Below are 23630 nucleotides of genomic sequence, written 5' to 3'. Positions count from 1 at the left end.
AGAAATCCCTTTGGTGCTTCTCTTTAAGGAGAACACAGCAGTTCATGTTGGAGATAAACTTCTCTTCCATCTGGATAATCTGTGTTAAGAGTTTAACTCATTTTTGGTTCAGTTCTAAACTCAAGGGTCTGTCCCTTTTAGAAACTGGAGAAACAGGCATGTTTCACATCTGTGCTGGTGAGTTCAAGTTAAGGGAAAAGTAGTGTCGACAGCAAAACATTCAGACTGGGAGCGAGACCTGGCTAGACACCAAACCAGTTCCTCCTTTTTTCTCTCCAACAGCGCAACACTCAACAAGAAACACCAAATTTTAATGATCTAATGTCTACAGGCTGTTCAGCTGAGAGTCCTGTAACAATGCTGAAAAATACTGACTGTCCATTGAAGGCATCCTGACACAGAGTCAGTTATTACACAGCATTTTCATAACTGCTTTGATGGTTCTAGAAAAATATAGTTGAAAACATTCAGACTTGCAAGTAACACTGATTATGGGCATTATTCCCCTGCCTCCTGCATCCTCCTGACCAACACTCATTACATGCAGAAACACCTGGAAAAGACAAACAACCAAGAACTCCATCCATCTATTTTCTATACTTGCTTCTTCCATAGTGGTTCGCGGGGGAGGTGGTGCATATCTCCAGCTGTCTACCGGCGAGAGTCGAGTACAGCCTGGACAGGTCACCAGTCCATCGCGGGGCAACACAGAGACACACAGGACAAACAACCATGCACACATCTATGGGCAATTGAGAGAGACCAATTAACCTGACTCTTATTGGACTATGGGAGGAAGCCAGAGTACCCAAAGAAAACCCACCCATGCAAACTCCATACAGAAAGACCCCCAGTCAGGAGTTGAACCGAGGACCTACTTGCTGCCAGGCAACAGCACCAAGAAATCAGTTAAACACTTTTTCAAACATTAATAAGACAGTCAGTAATTTTCTACTCCTTATTCCATAGTGGGTCACGGGGAAGCTGGTACCTGTCTCCAGCAATCTACGGGCGAGAGGCAGGGTACACCCTGGACAGGTCGCCAGTCCATCGCAGGGCAAAAATTAATCATTAAACTTCTTTTCTTTCAGTCTTTTTTGTCTAACATTAATGCACAGACTTTTTTTTAAACCAATACCATGAATTATTGAGAAATTTAGAAGTTTTTAAGTCAGCTGATCCAACCAAATCCTGGATATTCAGGTGTTGCGTCCGATGTTTGTTTGGGGTCAGTATCATTCTGAAAGGGCAGCCTTAGTAGAAAATCAGTTTTTTTAAGATAGGAACAGGTTTTCCTTCGATGAGGACCACTAATCATTTATTCCTTATGGAAGATCTTTGACATTAAATTATTGATGAAACACATCATGATACTACTTCTACCATGCTTCATTATAAGGATGGTGTCTTAGGCTAATGTTGAGTTGTGTCAAATGTTCTCTGTTGGCTAAAAAGTTTTTAGTTTAGTTAGAAAGATGCAACTATCATGTTTTTGTCGAATCATCTTTGGACTTTTTGTAACCTATTGCTTTTCTTTTTGCATTTCTTTTCCTTTCTCTTTTCTTGCCTTTTTGAAGCTCTCTAAATAATGCACCGATTCTCTGGTAATTGAGCTTTGGTGCTCTGCTTTTTTTCTGGTAGCCTTGGTACCAGATTGTTCTTATTTATATATTAGGGTATTTATTTACAAATAATAGACAGATGGATATACAAAATTTTGCAAATGTTTCTAACTGACAATACATAATTGTGATGAATGTCATGATCCTGGTGTGTGAGTGCTTCTGTGAGTCTCTTGTTGAGGGCATGGCTGGCCTGCTGCTGATGGCACTCCTGTCTGCAGTCCGCCTCAGTGACTGGGGATTTATGGAGCAGCAAGAGGACTCCTCTTTGCCTGATAATCAACTCTGTTGGTTTAGTCAGGCCCTCATGTAAACTTCATCTCTGTGTTTTTCCTAGTTATTTCTAGAAAGTACTTATTCCTGGCTCGCCGGATCTCCTGCTTTCTTTGCCTTTCTATGCAACATATGTCCATTCCAAGTTCCTTGGAGCCTGAAGAAAGCATGCGTGAGAGGAGCATTGGTTGACCCGGCCGGAGCAAGATGGACCAGAATGGAACAGAAAATTGGAGTTGTTCCGTAATTTGACAGAGAACGACGGGGAGAGGGTCTATCGACAGTGACGTTTGGAGTTGTTAGGTTGGAAAGAGTGATCAGCTCTGACCAACGATTGACCAACGATTGAGACAGAGACTCGAGTATACTCGCTGCGAGGGTAACTACACCAGTTACAAGGTGCGGTCCCTCGACAGGGTTTATTTATACAGCATGATTAACAACAGATCAGGTTACATAGTGGGTGTATATGACATCTACAGGTCCTTCTCAAAATATTAGCATATTGTGATAAAGTTCATTATTTTCCATAATGTCATGCTGAAAATTTTACATTCATATATTTTAGATTCATTGCACACTAACTGAAATATTTCAGGTGATTTATTGTCTTAATACGGATGATTTTGGCATACAGCTCATGAAAACCCAAAATTCCTATCTCACAAAATTAGCATATCATTAAAAGGGTCTCTAAACGAGCTATGAACCTAATCATCTGAATCAACGAGTTAACTCTAAACACCTGCAAAAGATTCCTGAGGCCTTTAAAACTCCCAGCCTGGTTCATCACTCAAAACTCCAATCATGGGTAAGACTGCCGACCTGACTGCTGTCCAGAAGGCCACTATTGACACCCCCAAGCAAGAGGGTAAGACACAGAAAGACATTTCTGAACGAATAGGCTGTTCCCAGAGTGCTGTATCAAGGCACCTCAGTGGGAAGTCTGTGGGAAGGAAAAAGTGTGGCAGAAAACGCTGCACAACAAGAAGAGGTGACCGGACGCTGAGGAAGATTGTGGAGAATGGCCGATTCCAGACCTTGGGGGACCTGCGGAAGCAGTGGACTGAGTCTGGAGTAGAAACATCCATAGCCACCGTGCACAGGTGTGTGCAGGAAATGGGCTACAGGTGCCGCATTCCCCAGGTCAAGCCACTTTTGAACCAGAAACAGCAGCAGAAGCGCCTGACCTGGGCTACAGAGAAGCAGCACTGGACTGTTGCTCAGTGGTCCAAAGTACTTTTTTCAGATGAAAGCAAATTCTGCATGTCATTCGGAAATCAAGGTGCCAGAGTCTGGAGGAAGACTGGGGAGAAGGAAATGCCAAAATGCCAGAAGTCCATTGTCAAGTACCCACAGTCAGTGATGGTCTGGGGTGCCGTGTCAGCTGCTGGTGTTGGTCCACTGTGTTTTATCAAGGGCAGGGTCAATGCAATGCAGCTAGCTATCAGGAGATTTTGGAGCACTTCATGCTTCCATCTGCTGAAAAGCTTTATGGAGATGAAGATTTCATTTTTCAGCACGACCTGGCACCTGCTCACAGTGCCAAAACCACTGGTAAATGGTTTACTGACCATGGTATCACTGTGCTCAATTAGCCTGACAACTCTCCTGACCTGAACCCCATAGAGAATCTGTGGGATATTGTGAAGAGAACGTTGAGAGACTCAAGACCCAACACTCTGGATGAGCTAAAGGCCGCTATCGAAGCATCCTGGGCCTCCATAAGACCTCAGCAGTGCCACAGGCTGATTGCCTCCATGCCACGCCGCATTGAAGCAGTCATTTCTGCAAAGGATTCCCGACCAAGTATTGAGTGCATAACTGTACATGATTATTTGAAGGTTGACGTTTTTTGTATTAAAAACACTTTTCTTTTATTGGTCGGATGAAATATGCTAATTTTGTGAGATAGGAATTTTGGGTTTTCATGAGCTGTATGCCAAAATCATCCGTATTAAGACAATAAAAGACCTGAAATATTTCAGTTAGTGTGCAATGAATCTCAAATATGTGAATGTTATCATCATGACATTATGGAAAATAATGAACTTTATCACAATATGCTAATATTTTGAGAAGGACCTGTATAGGGTTCAGTTGAGGAGGGGAAACAGGAAGTTCAGTTGAGGAGTGGAAACAGGAAGTTCAGTTGAGGAGTGGAAACAGGAACAGAGATTCTGCTTTTAGGTGTTGTGAGACCAGACACGTGAGTGATAAAAGTACATAGAAGCTTTGTACAGCACACTTTATCAGACATATCAACCCAACAGGAGTAGTCACGGAGAATGTGGAACCGTTCTCATTAATTAACATAACGGAGTTGCTCCGTCGGTCGGAACGGAACAGAGCAGGAACCGAGGATGTGGAATTCTTTCGCCTCTCTCTACGAACAACTGTAGCAGCTTCGCAGGCAGGAAATAGCAGGTGGTGTTGATTTTGTGAAATAAAGTAAATTTTAAGTTTTCATGATATTTAAATGACCTTTAAGAACATAATGTACAGCAAGGAAATGATCAAAACACAAACACCTGTGGATCATGACAGTCAGCACTAGATCCTCTTATAAAAGCTAGTCTTCAGGGAATATTATATATTTGGGTATTAATGTTTCTCCTAGATTGGCAGATTTAACAAACCTGAACCATGTCCTGCTTTTGTTTTTTTAAAGTGGAAGATGATCTTGCTAGATGGAAATCTCTACCCATATCACTCATGGGCCGGGTTGCTTCAATAAAAATTATGGTCTTGCCAAAAATCAATTACTTATTCTCAATGATCCAAACAAATCGTCATCTGACTGGTTTGAATCTCTGGACTCCTCCATCAGTAAATTTCTTTGGAAAGACAAATGCTACAAAGGACCAAAGATAAAGGAGAACTAAATCTGCCTAGCTTTCACCATTACTTTTTAGCCAATAGGCTACAATACATATCAAAATGGTTTAAACACAGTCCGCTAGATGAACCCTGGCTAGACGTAGAACAGACAATATGCAATATTAAGATTTCAGCTCAAATATCTCAATATAAATAGCTCAAATATAAAACAACATGTATGCTTTAAAAGCCTCAATATCAGATCCTCTCTGACAGCATTGTGGGAGTATCTAAAAATTACAGGGTCTTCACTAATCCCATGCAGACACACACCCATCTGGAACAACCCTGACATCCTGCAAAAAAATAATATGATAAACTATACAGATTGGAGGAGTAAAGGAATTGAATACCTGGAACATATATTTGAAGCAATTGAGTTTATCCCATTTAACAGATTAACTATACAACAAGAGAAGGACAAGAATACATTGTAAAATATCAACCAATTAAATCTATGATGAAATAACTATTTAAGCTCAATAACGTTGGGTTACATATGCCATCAAGTGTATTAAAGTTCCTTAATCTCACCCCCATTACTGTATAAAATACACAGGACACTTTCTCAAATAGATGAATCAATATCCCCTCCTATTACGAAATGGGAGGCAGATTTATCAGTCAACTTTGACCAAACATTCTGGTCTCAAATATGTTTAAGAACTTTTAAAATGACTGGTAACCCCAGTTTACAATTAATACAATATAAAATCCTTCATAGAGTATATTATACAGGTCAACAGATGTTCAGGATGGGTTTTGCACCGTTTAATACTTGCTTACACTGCGCAGGCAATATACCTGGCAATTACATCCACGCACTATGGTTATATACACCTGTTTAGAGGTTCTGGCGCCTGATATGTGAAGCCTTATCAAAGTGTCTGCGATGTAATATTTCACCTTCCCCCTCAGTTTGCTTGTTGAACAATTTAGATGATGTCACCATGGAGACAATTTCAGTTTACATGGTTTTCACTGCCTTATGTATCGCTAAGAAAACTATCCTCATGAATTGGAAAAATAAAAATGTTTTAGTATTAACCTGTATACAGACCTTTTGTTGGATTACTTAAGTCTGGACATACCCTCTACCTACACATCAATTCAATCTCTGGGTTCCTTTAATCAGCTCCATCACGTAGTGGGGGATCTTTGGTTTCTTCCTGTGGGCTGTTGTTGCTGATACGGGGGGGTTTCTGGGTTTGGGGCATCTGGGTTAGGGTCGCTGGGGGTTTGGTGCCGGGGGCTTTCGTGCATTGTTGGGCTTAGGGGCGGTGGTACCTACCCGCTTAGGGGCGGGTAGGTACCATCTCATTGCAGGTGCTCTCTCCTTCAAGGAGTGCATTCTGCTGGCAGCGCGAAGGGTCTGTGGGAGGGAGTGAGGCGAAGTCAACCTGGGTGTCCAATGTCTTATGTGTTCTGGGAGTTGTTCAAATGCTGGGATGGGTTGTTGTCCTTTGGTGGGTTGGTGGGTTGTCCTTTGTTTGGGTCTGTGCGCTTCTGGTTCAAATTCTGGTTCCTTGTTTTGGTTCCAGTACCTGACAGTTTGGAGGAGTGGTCAGAGGGGGTCTGCATGGTTTGGCCAAAGTTGTTCTCGGGGTGGAGCGGTCTCGGCTTCTTGGTGGTTTTTGGCTTTGGCTCTGTGGGCTCTCTGCCTTTTGTGGGCTTTGGTGTGGGGTTGCTTCAGGCTGGTGTATGGGTGGCATGAGTTCTTGGGTTTGAATACATTGGGTCTTATTTTCGCGGGGGTGCATGGAGGGGCTTATTTTTGGGAGGCTGGTGGGGGCGCATTTGCGCAGTACGAGCTTTGTGCACAACTTTTGCTCTGGGTGCTCTTTACTGTGGTTTCTTCTCGACTGTATGGCATGCTGTGAAGGTAGGTGGGCTCTGGGTTGCAGTAGTCCCAGCGGTGGTCCTCCCGGGTACCCGGCCTTTTGATGTGTGTGGCTCAGATCTCCTCCGTGTCCCCGTTCCAGGGGGGCAGGTCTGTAGCTCCTCACACTCACCATTGCATATTTTTATGGAGAAACGTTATATACACAAGCACACTCACAGTTACACACACAGGTGGTTGTGATTCAGGTGTTAACAGTTATACAGATGTTCTATATTGAGCTGCAGTTATCAGTAAATACACCTTGCATTCATTACTACCGTGCACATTTCGGTAACATTGCTGTTGTTATATATGCGTGTAAAAGAAATTTCTTCTAGGGTGTTATATTGTATTCTCTTCCCCCTTCTTTCTCTCTCTCTCTCCCTTTTTCCTTTTTCCCGACCTATCTCTCTTTGTTACTTCTCTTTTTCCTTTTCATTTCCATCTCTGTGTCCATTGCAATAAATAAAGTTACAAATAATAAAGTTTATATATATATATATACTTTACTTTATATGGTTTATATATATATATATATCTGTGATGGACTGGCGACCTGTCCAGGGTGTACCCCGCCTCTCGCCCATTGACTGCTGGAGATAGGCACCAGCTCCCCGTGACCCACTATGGAATAAGCGGTAGAAAATGACTGACTGACTGACTGACTATATATATATATATATATGTATATATATATATATATATATATACAGTACAGACCAATAGTTTGGACAATGAAAATATGTCATATTCTAGGTTCTTCACAGAAGCCACCTTTTGCTTCGATTACTGCTCCGCACACTCTTGGCATTCTGTTGATGAGCTTCAAGAAGTAGTCACCTGAAATGGTTTTCACTTCACAGGTGTGCCCTGTCAGGTTTAATAAGTGGGATTTCAAGCCTTATAAATGGGGTTGGGACCATCAGTTGTGTTGTGGAGGAGCTGGATACAGTACACAGCTGATAGTCTTACTGAATAGACTGTTAGAATTTGTATTATGGCAAGAAAAAAGCAGCTAAGTAAAGAAAAACGAGTGGCCTTCATTACTTTATGAAATAAAGGTCAGTCAGTCTGAACAATTGGGAAAACTTTGAAAGTGTCCCCAAGTGCAGTCGCAAAAACCATCAAGCGCTACAAAGAAACTGGCTCACATGAAGACCGCCCCAGGAAAGGAAGACCAAGAGTCACCTCTGTTGCGGACAATACGTTCATCCGAGTCACCAGCCTCAGAAATCGCAAGTTAACAGCAGCTCAGATTAGAGAACAGGTCAATGCCACACAGAGTTCTAGCAGCAGACACATCTCTAGAACAACTGTTAAGAGGAGACTGTGTGAATCAGGCCTTCATGGTAAAATAGCTGCAAGGAAACCAATGCTGGGGACAGGCAACAAGCAGAAGAGACTTGTTTGGGCTAAAGAACACAAGGAATGGACATTAGACCAGTGGAAATCTGTGCGTTGGGCTGATGAGTCCAAGTTTGAGATCTTTGGTTCCAACCACCATGTCTTTGTGCGGTGCAGAAGAGGTGAACGGATGGACTCTACATGCCTGGTTCCCACCGTGAAGCATGGAGGAGGAGGTGTGATGGTGTGGGGGTGCTTTGCTGGTTATCCAAAACTGAACCAGCATGGCTACCACAGCATCTTGCACCGGCATGCTATTACATCCGATTTGCGTTTAGTTGGACCATCATTTATTTTTCAACAAGACAATGACCCCAAACACACCTCCAGGCTGTGTAAGGGCTATTTGACCAAGAAGGAGAGTGATGGGGTGCTGCGCCAGATGACCTGGCCTCCACAGTCACCGGACCTGAACCCAATCGAGATGGTTTGGGGTGAGCTGGACCGGAGAGTGAAGGCAAAAGGACCAACAAGTGCTAAGCATCTCTGGGAACTCCTTCAAGACTGTTGGAAAACCATTTCAGGTGACGACCTCTTGAAGCTCATCAACAGAATGACAAGAGTGTGCGGAGCAGTAATCAAAGCAAAAGGTGGCTACTTTGAAGAACCTAGAATATAAGACATATTTTCAGTTGTTTCACACTTTTTTTGTTCAGTATATAATTCCACATGTGTTAATTCATAGTTTTGATGCCTTCAGTGTGAAGCTACAATATTCATTGTCATGAAAATAAAGAAAACTCTTTGAATGAGAAGGTGTGTCCAAACCTTTGGTCTGTACTGCATATATATACGTAAAAGTTTTAGGCAGGTGTGAAAAATGCTGTAAACAAACAATTCTTTCAGAAATATAAAGGATTTTTTATTTTTATCAATTTACAAAATGCTAAGTGAGCAAACCCAAACATACAGCCAAAGTCATTAAGAACTATCTTCAGCATAAAGAAGAACAAGAATTACTGGAAGTGATGGTATGGCCCCACAGAGCCCTGATCTCAACATCATGGATTGTGTCTGGGATTACATGAAGAGACAGAAGGATGTGAGAAACTCTACATTCACAGAAGATCTGTTGTTAGTTCTCCAAGATGTTTAGAACAACCTACCAGCCGAGTTCCTTCAAAAACTGTGTGCAAGTGTCCCTAGAAGAACTGATGCTGTTTTGAAGGCAAAGGGTGGTCACACCAAATATTGATTTGATTTAGATTTTTCTTTTGTTCATTCACTGCATTTGTTGATTGATGAAAATAAATGATTAACATTTCCAGTTTTGAAAGCATTTGTGTTTACAGCATTTTTTCACATCTGTCTAAAACTTTTGCATATATATATCAAGCGGAGCATTATAGCATTAGCCGTAATGCTCCACTTGTGAAAGTAAATCTGTAGGGCTTCTTCTTGGCATCAGACAACAATTCTGAGTGTTACTCTGCAGGACGGGACACGTTAAATAAATAAAAAAGTCTTCAAAGCTATTTGCAGTGGGTTCAGGAAGGCATAGAGAGACTACTCCTCCCATGTGGTTAAAGGTGGTTGAATAAATCTAATACCTTCTTCAGAATCAAACAGCACAAACAACAAACCATGCCAAAACATCTCTGTTCATGTCACACAGCAGTTAGTCACATCACATCTTCTTGATTGCACATTGTTTCTATTGGTGTTCAACCTGCAGTAATCATTGTAAATAGCCTGAGAACATAAAATACAGAAATTCTAGAAATATTCTGTAAATATTATCAGATTATCAAGTCTGTGTTTAGGATAAGCTTGATTTTAGATTTAAAAAAAAAAACATATTGTGATAAGCACTGAAATGTAATATAGTCCATTGTAAAAAAGCTTTTGATAGAAATTACCAATAACAGCAAATCAAAATGAAATTGCTGAAATAAATCTGCTTTTAAATGAAAGTTAAAGTTCAAAAAGGACCAAAATGATAAAAATGAGTAGTTAGAATACTCTGACACCAAAATACAAAATTAAAGCCTTCACCTGCAGACATAAGTGCTTACTGAGTGACAATTATCCTTTCAAAGGGGCTTAAACTAAGTAACAAGTCTGTTTCTCAAACACCCAAGTTCTCACTCTTAAGTACAGTAAATGCTGATTTTTTTCATTTGTCCCCTTTAAGAAGAAAATATTGAGTAATACCGCTCTACTGCTAACTTGTTCTTAGACATGAGGTTTAAAAATGCTTAAATATATGGGTAGCAGTTGTATTCAACTACTCTGACAGTAATATTTCTGACTCAAACCTCAACATCAAGTATTAAAGGGATGGCTTGTCCCAACATTAATTAGGAAGTAGTCTTTCTTGTAAAAAGTAAACCAAGCCATCACTGAAACACATTCTAAGACAAATCTTTGGTGGCCTGCATAGGCTATTTATTAATCAAGCTGTCATGTGACTGTTTTTTTTGCTGCGCAAGAACTGTTCTGTTCAACTGAACCCTGAGACTCAGACTTAACTATTCAGTTCAAATCTGAACATTTAATTTCCTCTCCCTGAGGGAGTGGGGGAGGGGATACTGCAGCAAACAGCTGCTCAACATATTTCCTGAACTACAGCTTTATCTGACCAAAAAATCTTAAAATCTAAACTTAACATCTAAAGTCCTAAACTTTATACCCACCCTGGCCGGCACCCTATAACCTTAACCCTGTACCTAAACACAAGCTATAGTGATAAGTGGTAAGTTTTACATTATTTTATAGCAGGGTTAGTCATGAACCTGAAGACAACTTGGACAAGTTTGCCTTTGCACATGTGCCAACTGGGAGGAATGTCCTTTATGAACCAGAAGTGGCTTCAGTCTGTGATGCTAAGAGGCTGTATCTAGTTATTATTGAATTAATGGGCAAATACACAGAGGTGGCCAAGAGAGTGGCCTTTACACATCAGGTCACATCTCATTGTGGCAAGTGAATTAAAACAGAAAATCTACCAACTAGGCTGAGCCGCCATCCTCTCCATGTAGTCCTTGGCCAGGTCGAGGGCCCCGGCCCTGTGCGGGTACAGCAGGCAGAACATAGACAGCACACCCAGATTGTTTCCATAGATCTCGTTCCAGCGGGCACTAAACTCAGCAGGGCTCCAGGGGGGCAGGTACTCCTCAGGGTGCTCCAGCATAGCTTCTCCAGCCTCCCGGATCCTCCTGGCCATCTCCCGATGAGACCCTGCCGCGGTGTACTGCAGCTCCTCCACATCCCCGCGGCCGAAGTATAGCATGGGATGACCATCATAGTTGCCTCCCATGAAAGGAATGCCCCCAGTGGGGTCCACTTCGGCTGCGGGCACTGGAGCGAGCAGGGGCCACAGCAGACTTATGAAGAAGACTGTGGGGGCCCCACGGGTGTGAGTTCTCATCGTCTCATCAGAGAAGGGACTGTTGCATTGCCGAAGGAGCTCAGCTGAGAGGGAGAAAAGAGGATTAGGGAAAGCCAGCCAGCATTTTGGTACAAAAGCCCTGCATTCCTTGAATAATGAAATCCAGCTGTAGGCCTGATGATGCAGGCTTTCCATATTCATATCTGCCATTACTGAGCAATGTTATAAATGGCTTAAAAGTGTTAAACAAAACTCCAGCACTTCACAGAGGGACACAACATGGTCCAAAAGTTCTGCTCTGAACTGGGCAATAAATTCTATGACTTCTTTTAAGTTTTGGCCCAAGCTCAGTGGAAAAGAGTTCAGTTGTGATCCAAAGGATTTTTAGACAGTAATCAGGTGCAACTAGCGGTACACATCGAGTTTTAACACAGGATGACACGTAAAACTGGTATTTCTCCACAAGCTAATTTGACATTTGACCCCTGAAGGGGTTACATTCCTGTGTGGTGAACACGAGGCTGGAAGACTCTGGACTAATTTATCACACTGAAACATGACTGGGAGGGTAATCGCCTTCAGCTAAAGTGATTTGAAACATCTCAAATTAGATCACTTTATAACAATTACGAACAACATAGTTTATCCTTCTAGAGTTTTATTAAAAAGACAGAAAGAAAAGACAGCTGTCTTGGGTATACAGGAAATACCACTATGAGTAATTTGCAGGCCTGGACAGTAAATGAAAAACAAAGGTTTCTTCAAAATGCGAAGGAGTAAACATTTAAGTAAAAAGCTAAAATGTGATCTGAGATTAGAGTCAAAAAGAAGTGTATTGAAAAATGATTCCCCAGTTTGAAGGTATACCTTAGGTTTTGTCACTCTGTTCAAAATAAATGTGTAAAACATGTGTTCAACCAATTTGTGGGCAGGAAAAAAACTAGGTTGTTATATAATCAGTTGCAGAGGGCTCCCAGTAAACCCCCCACACATTGTCATTTCATCCCTTCCTACTTCCATTTCGTAACCTGTATACAAACCATTTCAGAACCAAGTACTCAGACCACAGCATATGAGTGTATTTTTTGTTGTCCTGGAATTTCTTTCAAAATTATTGATAGAAATAATAATTAAAATGCTCAAATTTAACATGTTATAAATTTCATGTTTATATTACTACTTGCAAACTTTGTACAAGTATTATATGCCCATTTATTTTGGTTTCAATCCCAACTGGCCCAGATGATGACCCCTGATCAAACCAAAATGACTCTACTTGACATCCTGATAGTAGAAATTATTTACTGAAGCAATATCACAACATTTCCATTTATTATACCTTGAGTATAATATTAAAGAATACTTTGAATCTTTTTCTCAAAGCAGGTATGAAAAGACCCCTGGCATGTATAAAGTTGGCTCATGGTCAGTATGAAATGTCCTGTAGGAGAAGAGGTCGGACCTAGTTAATATTTCCCAAGTCTCTAGTCAAGTCATAAGTCAAGACTAACAAGTCCCATGTCTAGTCCAAGTCCTATGGTTTAAATTTCAAGTTAGTAACAAGTCATAATGACATATCCCTGAAACACAGGGTACATAAAAATAACATAACATAGGTACATAAAACAAAAACTAAAAAAGTGTTTGTTTAAATGTCACAAAGCATCTAAACAAATGTTTTCTATAAATGTGCTGTATAAATGTCTTCTTTCTTCTGTTTAACAGCCTTTTCTATGGCTTCACCCTGACTCTGGAATAAGCTTCATCTTCACCTCTGTTCAGTTACTGACATCTGCCTTTTTAAATCACGACTCCAGACTTTTTTATCCAGGCATCGCTTAATGTGGTGGCATTTTATTTTGCTTTGGAAAGGGCTATATAAATAAAGTGATTGATTGATTGATTGATTGATTGATTTCCTCTTTCTGGCTAATTCCCTGACTATGTTGGACAAAATACTGGAAAGAAATCTGCAATCTCACAGATAACTATTGATTGTGATTAAATCTCTTAAAAATGAATACGCAGAACAACTGAAACAGAAATAATGTTACACACACAAAAAGAAAGGAAATGATGCTCATTGGTAAGAGAGTTTAGCTTTCAGTGTAATGTAACTTTGGCTTACTGTTCTTTGTGTCTCAGCAATCCTTAAACCACATGTTTTACACACAGCACGTTTTTCATTGGATACCTTATAATTTTCGTATCAGAATGACATTATCTGAATCTTTTAACTCAGGGACTGCTTCGTGACATTCTCTCTGATTGGACAAGTTGATCAGCTGATTTCATGAAGGACGAGGAAAACCTCAATGACGTGAGGAAACAAATAAAGCAAATATTAAAATTTTACTATTATTATTTTGCATTGTAAATTTTTGACCTTTCTGAAACTATCAAGTCATTTCAAGTAAAAATACTCAAGTCCAAGTCAAATCACAAAGTCATGAGTACTCAAGCCAAAGCTGAGGCAAAAGTATTTTCTAATATAACTAAGTCAATTCTCAAGTCATCAAATCTCAAGTCAAATCTCAAGTCAAGTCATCAAGTCAAAGTCCACACATCTAAAGTAGAAGATTCAGACCTGAAAAAGTCAAGTACGAAAACACCAGAAATGCAAGAGTAGGGGCCAAATTAAACACACCCAATGAGCTTAGGCGCTGTGTAGAATAAAACTAGCACCATTTCATTTCAGCAAGGTATAAATACAAACAACAAAACCTAAATTAAATAATTTAATTAAGGCTTATTTTTTAATTTGAGGGTTTTTATTTTTTGCATGGAGTTTGCATGTTCTCCTTGTGCATGCGTGGGTTCTCACCAGGTACTCCGGCTTCCTCCCACAGTCCTAAAACATGACTGTTAGGTTAACTGGTCTCTCTAAATTGGCCTTAGGTATAAATGAGTGTGTGCATGGTTGTTTGTCCTGTATGCCTCTGTGTTGCCCTGCGGTGGACTGGCGACCTGTCCAGGGTGTACCCTGCCTCTCGCCCATAGACTGCTGGAGATAGGCACCAACTACCCTGCGACCCACTATAGAGTAAGCGGTACAGAAGATGAATGAATAATCTAAGTAGTCATGTTTGCAACAGCTTGCAAACAGTAATTTTAAACTGTGCAACCCTAATAAGAGAGATAGGTGGCGCTCCTTTAGCTTCCACACTGTGACAGTTTGAGGCTTTTGTAACCAAAAATATTTCCAAAAAGCTAAAGAAGTCCATTTTGTAAGCATAAAACAACCCCACTGGCCTTCTTTTAGCTACCTGGGTGGCAGTGTGCAGCAACACTCCAGTGCTGTATGCTCCATACAGCTGGAGAAAACTCTGGTCACTTCAGTACATCCTGTCATGTCATTAAATGGACTTTACCATTAGACAAGCATGATGGCATATTTTAGCAGTTCTAAAACATTACCTTTTAAAACGTCAGTTAACTGTGACACCACTAACTGGTCCATACCTACTGGACCTACACAAAGAAACCTGCAACCATCTGTCTCGGGTTTTAATACTAGCCTGGTTGTGTGGAAGCAAATATATGTCATGTTATTGCAGTTAAAACTATTTACTGTGTGACACCTTGGTCACACATTAGATAGAGCAGCATGACACAAAGAACCGCAGTCATCATTGCAAAGTCAATGTTATTGTTATTGGTTTATTTGTCATATTCAGGTTAAAACAAAGTCCACAATGCAATGAAATGCTTAAGAACCGTTCAACTTGCTACAGAAAAATCCAAGAAGTACTAATAGCGTGCAAAAGAAAAAAGTACATATAGTGCAGCAGCAATAACTAATAAGTTGCCACAAATGTGGCTAAGTGCAGTATTATTGTCAAGAGTTCAGTAGTCTAACAGCTTGTGGATAATAACCGTCTTTTTGTTGGTGCTGGCAGGCACCTGTACCGCCTGCCAGAAGGTAGCAGCCAGAAAAGTCCTTTTGTTGGGTGAGTGTGGTCCTTGATGATGCTGCATGCTTTATACAGACACCAGCTACGATAAATGCAGTAGATAGGGGGGAGACTGCTGCCAGTGATTACCTCTACCGTTGGCACCACCCTCTGTAGTGCTTTCCAGCTCTGACTGGTGGAGTTCCACACCGTGATACAACCCGTCAGCAGGCTATCAATAATGCACCTGTAAAAGTTGGGGAGGATGCTGGAGTTCATACCAAATTTCCTTAGCTTTCTCAGGAAATAGAGTCTGCTTCAGGCTTTCTTGACCAGAGTGTGTGCATATAGTGTCCTGGATAAGTCTTCAGTGATGTGAATGCTGAGGAACTTGAAGATGCTGACCTGCTCCACCTCGGCATTGTTAAAATATCAGAATCAAAATCAGCTTTATTGCCAAGTTTGTACAGACAAACAAGGAATTTGACTCTGGTACACTTCGGTACGCGCTCTCAAAAATAAAGAATATCTTTTTTAAATGTACATATATACACATTCACAAACATATAATGTGAGATCAGTCCAAGTATGCATAGTGTTGTTCTGGAACTCTGACTGTCAAGTGTTGATCAGAGAAACAGCCTGGGGGACGAAACTATCTTTGTGCGGCTGGTTTTAGCAGACAGTGCTCTGTAGCGCCAACCTGCAGTGAAAAGCCTAAACGGGTTGTGTGCAGGGTGTGTGGGGTTAGCTGCCCTTTTCCTGACCATAGACCTGTATAAATCTTGGATAGACAGAAGGTCAGTCCTGTCCTGTTTTGTGAATGAGCCACACTGAGATGGACGAAGACAGGACAGACTGAATGATGGCAGTGTAAAAGATGACCACCAGGTTCTATGAAAGGATGTTCTTCTTGAGTTGGTTCAGGAAGTACAGTCTCTTCTGGGCCTTCTGAACATTGTCTCCTAGTGAGGACCATCTCAGACACAGTGTTGTTTAGGATGGTGAGTGGGGTATGTGGGGGCGATGTTCTCTGAAGGTCCATTCTCATCTCCTCAGTCTTGAGTGAGTTGAGTTCGAGGTGGTTCTGACCACACCAGTGTACCAGCCGATCCACCACATCTGCATGCAGACTCATCACTGTACTGGATTAGTCCAAATACAGTGGTGTCATCTGCAAACTTCAGGAGTTTCACAGACAGGTCCGCTGAGGTGTAGTCATTTATGTAGACGGAGAAGAGGAGTGGGGAAAGAACACAACCCTGTGGGGCACCTATGCTGATGGTTCTTGTGCGAGAGGAGATGCTCCCCAGCCTCACCTTTGTTGGTCCTTCAGAAAGCTGGTGATCCACTGACAGGTGGATGCCGGGACTTTGAGCTGGATGAGCTTCTGGTGGAGGATGTCTGGGTTGATAGTGTTGAGGGCCGACCTGAATTCCACAAACAGGATTCTGGAGTACATCCGTGGGTGGTTGAGTAAGATGGTGGAGTGTTTGAAGCAGGAGGGAACTTCACACAGCTCCAGTGACTTGTTGAATATCTCAGTGAAGATGGGTGCCAGCTGGTCGGTGCAGGCTTCCCATCAGGCATGATGGGAAGACATTATCAGGACCTGAAGCCCTTTTTGTTTTCAGGCCCTGAAAGAGCCTATTTACATCTTCCTCTGAGATCCTTAGTGCAGGCAGGGGTCTGTACAGTCATACGTGAAGAGGGAGTAGAGGAGTGGACTGAGAACACAGCTCTGAGGTGCACCGGTGCTGAGAACTAGTGTGGAGGAGATGTCTGCCAATTCTCAATTTGGTCTATTGGTAAAGAAATCCAATATCCAGCAGCAGATGATGATTTCCAGGCCCAGGTCAATGAGCTTGGTGACCAGTTTGGAGGGTACTATGGTATCGAATGCTGAGCTGTAGTCAATAAAGAGCATTCTCACATAGATGTTTCCCCTCTCCAGGTGGTTGAGGGAGGTGTGTATTTCTAGAGGAAGGGAATCGTCTGTGGACCTGTTTGTTCTATATGCAAACTGTAGAGGGTCCAGGATGTAAGGAAGGTAGGCACAGATGTGGTTCTTGATGATTTGCTCAAAGAACTGCATGATGACAGATGCAAGTGCTATAGACCGAAAGTTATAAAGAGAGGTTGCAGCAGGGATCTTAGGAATGGCGACAACAGTTGAGGTCTTGAGGGTGGTGGGCACAATAGACAAGCTCAGTGACAAGTTAAAGATAATAGTAATCACCTGGTGATTGCCTTATGAGGGTTAACTTTCTTGAAAGCCCATCTCACTTTAGCCAAGTCTATGTAGAGTGTAGCATCCTCACTATCCATGTGTGGTCTTGTGACAGGTGTCTTAACTTAACAGTCTTTCCGAGGTTGTACTTGGCTGCTCCAGATTTAAAGAGCAGTGTGTGCTTTAAGTTTAGCATGTACTGCAGGTCCAGCCCATGGTTTCTGGTTGGGGTAACTGCAAATGGAGGATTTTGACACAACATCCTCAATGCTCTTCCCTATGTAGCCTATGACAGGGTCTGCGTACTCATTAATGTCTCCATCAGCTGAGTCAGCAAACATCTTCCAATTGTTAGCAACTGTTCCCAACGGTTGTTTCAAATCAGTCCTGTAGGGCCTCACCCAAAATGTCCCTGGGAACCAGTTTTTTCTGTTTGAGCCTTTGTTTGTATGCAGGCAGCAGCAAAATGGCACTGTGGCCTGCTTTATCAAAGGCAGGAGGGGTTTCTATCTGTCTTAGAATGGGGTGTAACAATAGTCCAAGGTCTGTTCCTCCCTGGTGGGGACAGATATGTGCTGATAGTATTTTGGCAAAAGTGCCTTCATGTGTGCAATATCAGAACACAAAGGACTGATAGATGCTATATTTGAAAGGATATTAGACATAGTATTTTAAATACATGTTTTCCTGATATTGTGCAGCCTTAATATTAAACTGTCCAATAAGTGGAAGGAGATTTTCTCTACACCTATGTCAACAAGGACAATTTCAACAAGACCATGTACTTCCAATATGGTTATATATTATTAAGCCATGAAACAAATCCAACCATTTATTGTGTGATGGGTATGGCTACCCTGCTCTTACTCAGAACATTTTAAACTGGTTTATCTTTGAAGCTCTCTTTCATTTTCCAAGAGCTAAAATACTCAATCTGGGCCTATCATCTAATCTGAAGCAGAAAAAAGCATTAGATCCCTTAGCTATCTTACTTTGATGCCATTAATAAATAGCACAATAAAAAAATAAAAACATGTTTTATTTACCTGCTGCATGTTCTGACTTGAAATAACACTGTTGTAACTGATGACCAATTAGCAGCTGGCTTTATTCAGTCATCTCCTTTTCTAATGTGGATTCAGGATTACTGACTGAATCCCACCTTCATCCATTCATCTACAGCAATGGCTGCTTCCCTTTAGCCCACTGGAACCTTGTTTCCTGTTAATGACGGTGTTAAATGCAATTTTCTGTTTAATTTCTTGGTTGTCTATTTTCTTTTTTAAGTAAATTGCTGAGGTTTAGTGACCCAGTATATTTTTTAGTCCACATTAAAGTTTCTTTTCTGCAATCTTAATTTTTATTTATGTTCGACCCAGCTGACTTGGAACAAGCAATGTCTTTTGCCGCATTCTGTTCTGATTTACCTGGAGGGTGTTTTTTATTCCACTCCATTGTTTCAGCTGACAGCTCAGCTGTTGAATGTTTCCAGTCAACCAGTTAAATGCTTCAGCTTTTTTAAGTCAGCAAGCATTCTCTGTTACCTAAACACTGTAGAATTGGACTTGTGCAAATGCTTGTTTTCAGAAATGCAAATTAGATTTTCTGACAAAAATGTTCCATTCATGACAACCTTATCATCTTTAGAGGAGTGTTTTAAAAAGCTGGAATATTCAGCTATGATTTGTTTTGATACTAAATGGCATGGAGTTTGCATGTTCTCCTTGTGCATGCGTGGGTTCTCACCAGGTACTCTGGCTTCCTCCCACAGTCCAAAGACATGCCTGTTAGGTTAATTGGTCACTCTAAATTGACCTTAGGTGTGTGCGTGGTTGTTTGTGTGTTGCCCTGCGATGGACTGGCGATCTGTCCAGGGTGTACCCTGCCTCTCACCCATAGACTGCTGGAGATAGGCACCAGCTCCCCCGTGACCCACTATGGAATAAGTGGTAGAAAATGACTGACTGACTGAATCAATTCCATGGTTTTCCTACTCAACATGAAGTGACTATAAATAGATTTTTCCTACCTGAGCAGACAGAAAATACAAGAAACAAAATGTCAATAACTGCAACAATGTCATTACTATTTTTAAAGGAATGTACTACAAGAACGCCCGAATATTCAGCTGTGATTTTTCTTTAAATCATCTGAATAAACTTTCACCAACAGTATTGATTCCATGTGTAAATAACAGCTGAATGCCATCATTTTCTACCAGAAGTTTAATCATAGTGACTGGAGAACCAACCAAAGTTCACTTAAAGTGTGCACAATAAAATATAGGATTTAAACCATGACCTATACGTCATTATTATTATTAGTATATTATTATTAGTAGTAGTATTTGTCTTTAATTGAGTTAAATATAGGGTTTTTAATTAGCTTTACGGAGAAATAAGGAAAACGAGAAGCAAAGCAAATAGAAGAACATGTCGCTGTAACGGCGTCGAGCGTCTAACCCTGAAAGCTGGAGACCATGTTCATGTATCTGTGCAGCTTCCTGTGAGCTGCTGGAACTCAGCGGTGGAACTTCTGACACATTTGAGGCAGTGAAGGAAAGCCATGTTTTACTGACCCTGATTAGAACTAAATCAATAAAACCACGCTAACCGCCATCGTTATTTAGCGGTTCCACTGTGGACCCGACCGGTACAACCAGAACTGCTTGTTCCCAATGAAGCCGTCCCTCGCCACCTTTACTTTCTCTTAACTTTCACCTACTTTTTCAGGCTCCCCGAGCCTCTCACGCTTTCATTCCTCCCTGACCTTTTACTGTAAAACTAACCACTCACTCAGAAATCAAAAGCCCGAGGCCGATATTAGGCATAAATATCACATATTGATGGTATTGATAAGCCGCATCGGCGCACGCAGGCAACCCTGTTCCTGTCGAAAATAAGGAGCCTCCGACTGGCTGCAGAGGAGAAGGAAAACTTGGTTAGTTTACCTGTCAGAAGAAATCCCAGAGCCCGACCTCAGAGACATTTTTCCCCGCCGTCCCAGATGGGACTCCGCTGGATCATCGATAGGTTTGATCGGCTTTTATTTGGATGCACGGAAACGAACCAAAGTTAGGGAGTAAAAGGAGAGTATGTGAAAGTGGGGTCGGAGCTTCACACTGGGGAACGAGGAGGGGCAGCAGGGTCTTAAAGAGGACCTGATGGAGGAGAGTTGGAGCCCTCCTCCCACGGCACACACGCACAACCCAAGCTGATCGCTGCGACATCCACAGAGATCTCAGCTCAAATAGATTTCCTCAAAACAACCAGACCTTGTTCAACAACAATAATTAACCTGTAAACTCGACCTGTGTTTATAATGTTATCATATAATCTGCGTTACCTGATATTAGTGTTGGACAGTTTATTGTTTTTCTTATTACAGCCTGAATAGAGGCAGAGCAGTGGACCAATAATGTCAAGAAATAGTATTCCGACACTGTTTTCTTTTTATAAAACTCTTTGCTTAAAAATATTTGAATCTTATTCGAATTTCCCCAGAAAATATACAAGAATATTCATTTTTACACAAACAAATTCACGTTTTCGTCGTGTAATCACATGTGGAGATATGAGATCACATGGAAAACAACATGTAATTACACAAAAAATAAATGTGCAACATGTCAAAAAAAGTCTTAGGAGTGGGGAAGATTTTACTTGGGGAAAGTTTTTGCACGAGTTTCACAGATTAGTGCACAATATATTTCCACATTATATTTCGTGGCAACATGGGAACTTCCATGATACTAAACAATAATTACAGTATCTTGCCAAAATATTCGCTCATCTGTTTTTAAGCAGATATGGACTTCAGTGACAACCCCTGAACCCATCAGGTTTAATACCTTAGCCAACTGTTTGCAGCTATAACTGTCATATTGTTTTTATCGGATTTGACCCACATGCAGAAAGCAATTCAGGAGACAAGAGTTTTATGGTAAAGTGTTTATTTACAGGGTAGTGACATGGGCAGGGAAACTGGAACCGGGAAACCAACTGTAAAAATAAACAGGATGGTAAGCAGGGAATACTCAGGGTCAAAACTAAAGAATGATAATTCAGCCTTACTGGGTTGATGGAATGATCCGCCAGAGGGTGGGGAGCGGAGAGACCAAATAGATGTTTACCCGTGAGACAGATGATTGTGGACAGATGGTGTGCCAGGATGATAAGATGGTCCACGGTTTTCAGAAGTAGGTACAGTGGAAGGAGGAGGGTGGACAGGGATCTTGAATGGTAAACCAAGGAGCGAAGAATTCAGGAGGCTGCCAACCGGTGTGGTCCAATGAAGTAACGAGAGGTTAGAGTCTTTGCTCATGGAGCTGGACAGCTTCTTTCCTGAAGTTGTTGATCCAGGCAGAGTTCCACACGAAAAGGCAAGGTCAGGTTCTGGTAATCCTGCAAGGTAACACAATTCAAATTACTAAAAGTTCAAGGGAAGAACAAGACAAGGTAATGTGGCTGGAGCTGTACCACTAAGGGACAACACGCTGGCAGTGAGTTGCTGGCAACCTCCTCCTAATATACTCCTCAGCAGGTGATCAAGGGAATGATGAACACCTGTCACCTCTCCTCCAGGTTCCATGCCATCTAGGGGCTAAGCACAGTAACAGCACCAAACAAACAGACAATGCACAGATCCTGACATTACCCCCCCCCCCCCCCCCCAACGACCGCCCCCTTGCAGTCCAGAAGATGTGGAAGGACGAGAAGAAACAAAGTCTGAGATCAATGATGGATCACAGATAAACGACCGGGGCACCCATGAACGATCCTCTGGACCATACCCCTCCCAGTCAACGAGATACTGCCATCCACAACCTCGTCGACGGGAGTCTATGATCCGTCGGACCGTCCAGACAGGGTGCTCCGACTGGTCCAGGGTGGGTGGTGGGGGTTCGGCCGGAAGGCAAGAAGTGCTGGCAACGAAAGGTTTGACTTGTGAGACATGAAACACAGGATGAATATGTAAACTGGAAGGCAGACGCAGACGTAGAGCAGAGGGGCTGATGACTGAAGTCGATAGTGTAAGGGCCAATGAAACGAGTAGACAGTTTTTTGGACATGGCCTTCAATGGAATGTCTTGGGAGGACAACCAAACCTTTTGGCCAGGATGGTACGTTGGCGCAGGCCACCGTCTGCGGTCAGCGTACTTCTTGTTCTGGTCTGCTGTACGAAGGAGAGCTCTGGTTGCATTTCCCCAGATCCGTTTACAACGGTGTATGTGGTGCTGAACGGATGCTACACCAATGTCTTTTTCATCAGCGGGAAATAAAGGAGGTTGATAACCCAGGGAAATCTCAAAGGGTGAGAGGCCTGTTGCGGATGAGATTTGTGAATTTATTGCATATTCTACCCAGGGAAGAAAAACACACCAGTCAAGTGGTTCGGTTGTGGTCATGCATCTGAGAACGGACTCCATCTGTTGGTTCATGCGTTCTGTGTGTCCATTAGATTGGGGATGATAACCAGAAGTCAGGGAGGTTTTGGCTCCAAGAGCCAAACAAAACTGTTTCCAAACATGAGAGATAAATTGAGGACCACGGTCTGACACAATGTCCTGAGGTATGCCATGAAGATGAAAAACATGCTGAACCAACAGCTGGGCAGTACGAAAAGCAGATGGGAGTTTCTTTAATGGTACAAATGGCAGGACTTGGAAAAACGGTCAACAATGGTGAGAATGACAGTATTCCCTTTTGATATGGGTAAACCTGTAACAAAATCCAGAACGATGTGGGACCAAGGGCGTTTGGGTGTACGGAGAGGCTGAAGTAAACCATAGGGAGGCTGGTTGTTCGATTTTTGTCTGGCACATACCGAACAAGCCTGTACATACTCAGTAACGTCCTTATGAAGAGATGGCCACCAAAATCGTCTTGAAATGAGTGATATGGTTCTGCTAACCCCTGGGTGAATTGAGAATTTGGCGGTGTGAAACCAGCGGATGAGCCTAAACCTAACAGAGGTAGGTACATACTTCCTGTTGGGAGGACCAGTACCAGGGTCCGTTTCGTTTCGTTGGGCATTGTCAATAAGGTCCTCTACCTCCCAAATTGAGGCTCCAAAGGTCCAATGGCACAGCACAATGGGTTCGGTCTCTTTTTCA

The 23630-nt window shown here is 42.0% G+C and overlaps 1 protein-coding gene across 3 annotated transcripts in view; it reads right to left on the bottom strand.

Moving 5' to 3' along the window:
- The window catches only part of dse (dermatan sulfate epimerase), a 39285-nt gene extending 18584 nt beyond the window's left edge, over positions 1 to 20701 (bottom strand). The window contains exons 1-2 of one of the 3 annotated variants that reach the window (XM_047388045.1): positions 20466 to 20701; positions 11010 to 11475 (exon numbers count right to left, since the gene is read on the bottom strand). In XM_047388045.1, the coding sequence (XP_047244001.1) occupies positions 11010 to 11431 (422 nt within the window). In that variant the 5' untranslated portion in view covers positions 11432 to 11475; positions 20466 to 20701. Of the gene's footprint in view, positions 1 to 11009; positions 11476 to 20465 lie in introns of those variants that run through there. The other 2 variants (XM_047388043.1, XM_047388044.1) reach the window with 2 other exon arrangements.
- Between the last annotated feature and the right edge of the window lie 2929 nt (positions 20702 to 23630).

The sequence above is a fragment of the Girardinichthys multiradiatus genome, chromosome 15, assembly GCF_021462225.1.
Source record: "Girardinichthys multiradiatus isolate DD_20200921_A chromosome 15, DD_fGirMul_XY1, whole genome shotgun sequence".
Taxonomy (NCBI): domain Eukaryota; kingdom Metazoa; phylum Chordata; class Actinopteri; order Cyprinodontiformes; family Goodeidae; genus Girardinichthys; species Girardinichthys multiradiatus.
This window is presented reverse-complemented; position numbering and strand designations above follow the sequence as displayed.